General features: G+C 43.8%; 1 protein-coding gene across 1 annotated transcript; it reads right to left on the bottom strand.

Moving 5' to 3' along the window:
• Nucleotides 1–646: 646 nt before the first annotated feature.
• Nucleotides 647–6,938, bottom strand: BRF2 (BRF2 general transcription factor IIIB subunit). Its single transcript, XM_083184475.1, has 4 exons — nucleotides 6,619–6,938; nucleotides 4,754–4,813; nucleotides 2,449–2,770; nucleotides 647–1,477 (listed from the first exon to the last, which is right to left on the bottom strand). Exons 1-4 carry the CDS (start codon nucleotides 6,770–6,772, stop codon nucleotides 829–831), a joined length of 1,185 nt encoding a protein of 394 aa, XP_083040601.1. The 5' UTR covers nucleotides 6,773–6,938; the 3' UTR covers nucleotides 647–828.
• Nucleotides 6,939–7,374: the final 436 nt, after the last annotated feature.

The raw sequence follows: 7,374 nt of genomic DNA, 5'->3' as shown, positions 1-7,374 counted from the left end.
ATGTGTTTCTTTTTGCAGTTAAATGTAATAGCCTCATTCAGTTTAATTACCATACGGAATTCATCCCTCCATAAAAGATACACTACAACTCTAGTGAAAGGCTGTTCCGCACCTCACAGGAGCCCTGGGGGCTGCTCTATGCAACAGAGAGCCTCAAATCAAATTTGTTTACTAACTAAAAATGTAGGAAGGGTGAGTGTGTGAATATAAGGGCCAATCACAAGTTGCAATCTCGAGCCATCTACTTGTGATTGGCCCTTGAACCCCGTTTTCATTTGGCGCTGTAAGATCAGCACTGGAAAAGGACCTAGAGCAAGGGATAGACCTCCACATCCAAATTTTGCTACAAAGTAATGCCAACATAAATTACGTGGAACATCCAGGAGACTCTGTTAGGGACATAACCTGTAACTTGGAAGTTGTGTATAGGCTGACTGGCAGATCACACTAAAGCCCTATAGCAAGGCTGGCCAAACAGTTCCTCGAGATCAACCAACGGTCCACGTTTTCTATATCACCTAGCTGGTGCACAGCTGTAGTCATTACCAACTGCCACATTTTCAAACATGCTGCAACTCCTGTTGGTAGATCTTGAGGACAGGTTTGGCCACCCCTGCCCTATAAAATCCTGTTCTACTTACTGTCACAAATTAGGACCATAACTTTTATTCAAGTGCTACTGATGATCATAAAGGGAATCTTTAAGTAAATAAACAACACATAACTGTCAACATATACAGAATACCTATGCAAAATAATATAATGTACTAACTGGGTGATCCAAATGCTACAGAGTGTGAAGTGGGACTTCCAGCTTCTACTATAAAGTCAGTGATGCAATGCCTCAGCCTGGGCCTGCAGAAAGTCCTCTATCTCACGTGGTGTCCTCAAGTACTGCTCTATCTCACTGTCCGAGATGTCCTCCTCCCCAGTAACGTCTTTATTTGGGGGAAAAGCATTAGTGTAGTTTCTTTTTCTAGGCTTGATCACACATGGAGGAAGGGAGAGAGAACATTGATGTGGTTGGTTAGGGTAGGAAAGACCATCCAACTCTGTGGTAGACATTTCTGCAGCTGCCAGAGCCCTCCTGAGAAGATACTCCCTATGCTTTAAGATGTCACCCAAGTGCTGCACCACAGTCTTTTTACTTACTGACATTCGCATCAGCCAGGGTAGCTGAGGGGCCAGTTTAAGGAAGATCTCTAGAAGTTCCTTCAGTCTTTTTGAGGCTGGAGGGGGCTGGTCTGTTTCAGATAATTTGCAAAACTGAGAAAAAGTGCACGAGAGGCGTGGAGCAGGTTTGAGAGACTGCCAGGACAGATAGGCAGCAGCTGTTATTATGGGGATAGGGTGACGTCCAGTGACAATCCAAGTGTCACTGGCTAACTCCAACGTCTGTAAAGTGCGCTCCAAGACTTTGTCCAGATTATCTGCGTACTCGGGAGGGGCAGGTGGAGAATCCCGTAACAACCTGAAACTGCAAACAAAAGTCAGTAATCATGATACATGGAAATAGAACCTTTTCTTTACTAAGGAGAATGTGTATTATCGAGATGAAAAATTTGTCAGAACATTTTACTCGGGAAGAATGTACTACTTGTGGCCCTATTAATGCAGAGTTTATCATACTATTACACATATCAGTTTTCCCATATGTGCATTGCGTCCATGTGTGGCTCATCTTCTACAGCATAACCATCGTAGTGCGCCAAAATGGCTGCCTCATTTGGTATGCCTGCGGCTAGGATGAAAAACACATGGACCTAATGGTTACACTGGGACACTGAAACCACCCATTTTGGTGTTCTCTTCTGGGCGTGACCTATTTCTCCCAAGTAATGTGCGTCCAAGATGGCTGCCGAGTTTGGTACCCTTTTATGGTTGGAATATATAACCCATAGAAGTTATTCCCCATTATTACCCAGTGCATCAAAAACGCTTTTCAAATAAGTTCAGCAGGATTCTATTCAACGGAATGCAGCCCTGCTGAACACATCAAAAGAACAGCAAATGCTCACATGAGCTTTAACTAAGCTTTCCATGTGTTATCTGCTGAGGAAGACATAATGCACTTAAAGGTCCCAAATCACATTATTGGAGAATATAACAGAGTAGTAACTGAAGTATTGTGACATACAAAGAATATCCTATGTACTACTTCACAGGCACCGCAGTGCGAACAGACAGGCAATACCCCATCACAGGTAAATCTGTGTTGTCAGCATTAAAACGGTTCTAAATCAGCACATCTTAATCTATAGGACAGGGATGGGGAACCTTCGGCCCTCCAGCTGTTGTTGAACTACACATCCCAGTATTCCCTGCTACAGTTTTGCCATTTAAAACTGTTGTAGGGCATGCTGGGATGCGTAGTTCAGCAACAGCTGGATGGCCTAAGGTTCCCCATCCCTGCTATAGGAGATATGCAGACGTCTCTTGTAGGATTACCTCTTGCAGTGAGTCTTTGCCAGTTCATGCAGGCTCATAGATGGTACTTCCAGCTTCAGTGTCTGTACCAGGTCCACATACATGCTGGCGAAGAGCTCTTCTTTGGAGTACAGCATGGAGGAGATGGTGGCCATGGTGAGTGGCCAGTGATGCTGCCTGCAAGTTATGTACACACAGCAGCCCATGAGCGCCTCTTTCTTCCCCATTTTGACAAAGTGGTACAGTGGATTGTCGAAGGCTCGTTCATAATAGGACACTGCAGTGTCTGCAAAGGAGTCTGGGAATCTCAGAACTCTGCAAAGATTCCTGACACGGATGATTCCTGGGGAACAGAAAACAAAGCTAATGAGTCATAGTGTCGGATGTACTATATTCTACCAGCACATAATCCATTACCAAGGTGCTCCCTTGCCGACTAAAAGAAATGTCAATGTATACTAAACTAAAAAATAAATAAAAAAAATACTCTTATTACAGTTTCTGGTTATGTTTTCCCTGGATGCCAGGTGCAGTCATGGTCAGCAAGCTTTATAAAAGGTTCTTTCCCTCCACTAGTGTCATTACACCATGGTATCACCCCGACTGTCAGTCCTGACACTTTCACATGCTGAAGAATGATTTATGATATCGCTAGGTCTGTCAATCCAAATGATGCCACTATGACACTGTAGAGTTAACCTTTGGTCAATGGGTCTTAGGGGGCATACACATAGAAAATACAGAAAAAAGGATGGGCAATGCTCCCACAGGACTACAAATATAGCAGTATTTACCCTGCACTGACTGCTCCAACACAGCAAGCAGCCCTGCAGCAGTCAGTCATTGTCTATTCTCCAGGGCGCACCAGAGCTTCGTATACAGCAGTTTGGGCTTGAAACCAGTTAGCAGATATAAATAATGATGTCCCCAGTAAGGATTGAGAGACCCATAGCAATTCCACCACATTAAGTGATGGCCATCTGGTATCACTGAAAGGGTTAATTCCTGGCAACCAGAGAATAACACTATATTTGAGTCCAGACTAACTGTAGAATCTTTCCTGTATCTGGTTTAAACCCGTGCCCCTTCTGTAGCATGTCTGGATTAAGTCACAATTGGTTAGATCACAAACATGTACAGTAACACTGGTTTGCCAGATGCACTGAGACCATGGGCCTGCCCAGCTACTGAAAGCCATGTACAAGAGCAATCAGTATGCAACATCTCTTGTACCCCAATATGTTAACGATCAATATACCCAAAGTAGACTCCGAGCGGATCGGGAAAGAACTTATTTTAAAAGCGGATTCACTCACATTATTAACCATGAAGGTGTGTGACATAAAAACTGCTAGCATTTAAAACAAAAAAAGCCCAGAATAATATGTTTTTCCTTAGCCACAAGGAGAAGTGGGTGTAGTCAGGGCAGCCGAGAGGAATGCCGGGCCCCGGTAAAAAAATTTGGGGGTGGTCTAATTGTAAGAACCGCCCGCACTTAGGCCACGCCACAAAACTGTTTAGAGGAGGGTGAAAGAAAACTCTAAAAACTGTAATCTCAGCAGCAGCACATACCTACAGCATGTGTTGTGCTGACACCAGGCTCAGCATGACCTCTAACGCTGTCAGTGAGACAGTAAAGAAGTGTGTGCTGCTGTTGCTACCTGGGAGGGATGGAGGGGGAAGAGAGGGGTCGGACCAGGGCCCCTCCAGCAAGCCTGGGCCTGGGTAATTAGTACCCGCTCCCTCCCTCCTCTCGGCTGCCCTGGGTGTAGTTAGGGGTTCTGGCCAGCGGCACAAGGGATGGATACTGCTTAGTCACCCCCAGACCAAAACAAACATATCCTCATTTTCTACAGTGTGTTCTCAAAATACGTTCATGAAAAGCATTAGTTCTATATGTGGGGACTGTAAGATAAGAAGCCAAAACCAATGTCAATTGGTTTCATGAACGAGATGATCCCATGCTGATGTATTCAGAATTTAATTTTCAACTGTGGAATACGATATGAAAAAGACATTTGAGGTTAATGAGTGAGACTGTGTACTCATTACATGTGAATGACAGGCGAGAACAACATCTTTCTTCTTGAGGCTATTCAGTTCACAGGAGGAGGCCAGAGCAGATCAGAAGTATAAGGCTTTGCTAGACGTTTGGTTATGGCCTGTCAGTCACCATGTGCATTCCATAGAGAAACAGGGCTTAATGTGCCAAGACAAACGTCCGCCAATGAAAGCCCATTTACCCAAAATGCATGAAGATCACAGGCTACCGTTACCACAAATGGTCACTTTTGGGACAGATTGTTCTAGAAATGTACACTCTTACCTTGGAGTTTAGCCCGGCTTATCGTCTCATTCTGCCCAGTGCTGTCTGCGAATCTCACGGCTGTGTATAAAACACAAAACAGAATTTCAGTACAGCAGTCTTGTGTTTTGCTACATTCATTGAAAATAATCAAACAGTAATGCCCCCTTTCAGACCGCACTTTTTACCCGTTATTTTGCCGTTTCGAAACGGTAATTTGTGCAGTCTGAAAGGTGCAGAGTGAATTTACTGGTTCTATTGAACTGGTATTTCTAAACGGTAATAAAGCAGGGTCCTACCCGTTTCAGACCCGTTTTTTTATCCACTGTTTTCTATGGGTTAAAACGGGTTCAGTGTTGTCAAAGAACAAAAACTGCATTGAAATACCGTTTGAAGACATGCGGTGTGAAAGGGGTTTTAGCTGGCAGACCCGTTTTTAGAAACGTTTTAAAATACCTGGTCAAACCCAGTTTTGCAGTCTAAAAGCAGCATTAATTGCATTAAAAAAAAAAAAATAAACAACAACAAAAAACAGTATTTTGATTGCAGCTATAAAATGCTACAAAGACACCATGGGAAAAATACAATTTGCTGCTATTTAGCAACTAGATTTAAAAAAAAAAAAAAAAAGTTAAAAAAGGCAAAATAACCTGCTTTTAACACTTAAATTGAATTGACTAAATCTTGCGGCACCCTGCAGCTCATTATATTTACAGACAAATATGTAAGAATGTAATCCAAATATTGAGATCCAGAACATTATTTCTTATTGTAACTAGTTTAAATTATTTATTATTTATATAAAACTTAACTGGTCCCAATAACCAAACTTGGGGATTAGATGTACCCATCACTAATGGTTGCCATCATCTTAACATTAGCCAAATTATTTGAAAGGTTTGTCCACCTTCTGAAAACAGAAGCTGCAGCAATACATCATGTCTGATATGTGGCTCTACGCCCTCCTCAGAGATTAGGTGCAGGCCAGGGTGCTACACGGAATACGAACTCACCTTTAGAAATACACAGCAATTGGGTAAAAGGTGCAGAAGGGCATTTACAAACCAATATCTTTAATCCCCAATTTGTTTTATATTGAAGCAATGTACAAATGAGTGGACTGTGCACATGATATAGACACAGGCCCTGATTCTGGTTGACTCTTACCAAGTCCCAGAGGGCCTGCCCCGCCTCCGCCCAATCTGTTTTTGGGAGCAAACAGGAAGACACAAGCATGTCCCTAGACTTCGCCGGCCTGCGTCTGGCTGTGTAGCGAACGAAGCGCTCACACTTTAGCGATATGCCAGCACAATTTTGCAGGCACACTGTGGGGAAGGACACAGCAAGCGGGGGAAGCCTTGCCTTGTACTGGGTGTCTCCCTGACAAGACTACTGCCAGAGGTTGCAGTTTTGTGGAACTTTCCCTAGGAAAAAAAAGGGTGTTGATGTTTCCATCCATAATCAGATCATCTTCAGGAAAACAAATCAAAATTATTGTCTGTGAATGCTTTGGGGAGTTCCTTTAATTTTGCTTTAATATATCAGGGTCACCTATCTGACCCTCTCTTTCAGGGAGAAAATGCTCTGTTCCTGGGCTTCTCTGGTAATGTATGATTGCCATCACCTGTGGGGAGCTAGGTAATTGATAAGAATGGTGTTTCACCACAGGTGATGGCAATCATACATTACCAGGGAAGTCCAGGAACAGAGCATTTTCTTCCTGAGGGAGAGGGTCAGGTAGGCAACCCGAATATAATTATATATAATCACACACCACCCATACATACTCACACATACACATGGGGACTATGTGGGGAATCCTACTGTAGGAGTTTCTCTAGAAAGCAGCCAGATACCATGGTGAGTGCCATGGCGAGTGAGCCCACCTTGCAGGAAGCCTTCCTCCGACTGAGTGGTAGTAAGCAGTCCCTCTGTCAGTATGCACCCACAGTCCGCGCACACCAGCTGCTCCTGGGAGTAGTGCGCGTCCTCCACAATGTCACTGGAGCCGCAGTCAGGACACCGCTTAGCGGCTGACATCCTCCAGCCGCACAATGTGATGCTCAATAACCGGACTTCATCACACCGAATCAACCAATGTAAGTAAGGGCAGAAAGTCCTCCCGGGAGAAACACTTCTGCCAGATAAGACGACCGTTAATCAATGGTCTCAACACTAGGCGCCATTTTGTTGTATCAATTTGCGTTGTTTTCTGTCACATAGGTCTATGGAAAAATGGCCGGCCAACATTGACGTTTATGCGTCGCTTTTGGAGACAAACTCCAGACCGCGCATCACCCAATGTCGCGCCCCTGTGATGTAGTGTCGAGTACCTAAAATGTAAACAAGTTTGTAATACTTATTACTGATTGGACCCGGAGTGAGTATAGGCAATCGTAAACGAAGTTCACGGCTTCAGCTCTGCAGCTGATGTGAGCGCTCTGGGTTTAAAAGTGCCACAAAACCTGCTGAGCCTAGTAGTAGTGAAATAATGTCAGGAAACCACATTATTATTATTTTATTATTTTTAGTCTTCCTGCTGAGAGTGTAGTGAGACAGACACTAGGTGGCGCTGCTGATGTAGGTTTTCTTCTGCAAATGTCTCTAATTTTATAGAATACTGAGGAGGTAATACAGACCTG

The sequence above is a fragment of the Crinia signifera genome, chromosome 4 (assembly GCF_055691185.1).
Source record: "Crinia signifera chromosome 4, ASM5569118v1, whole genome shotgun sequence".
Classification (NCBI taxonomy): Eukaryota; Metazoa; Chordata; class Amphibia; order Anura; family Myobatrachidae; genus Crinia; species Crinia signifera.
Note: the sequence above shows the minus strand (reverse complement) of the source record. Positions and strands in the feature narration are given on the sequence as shown.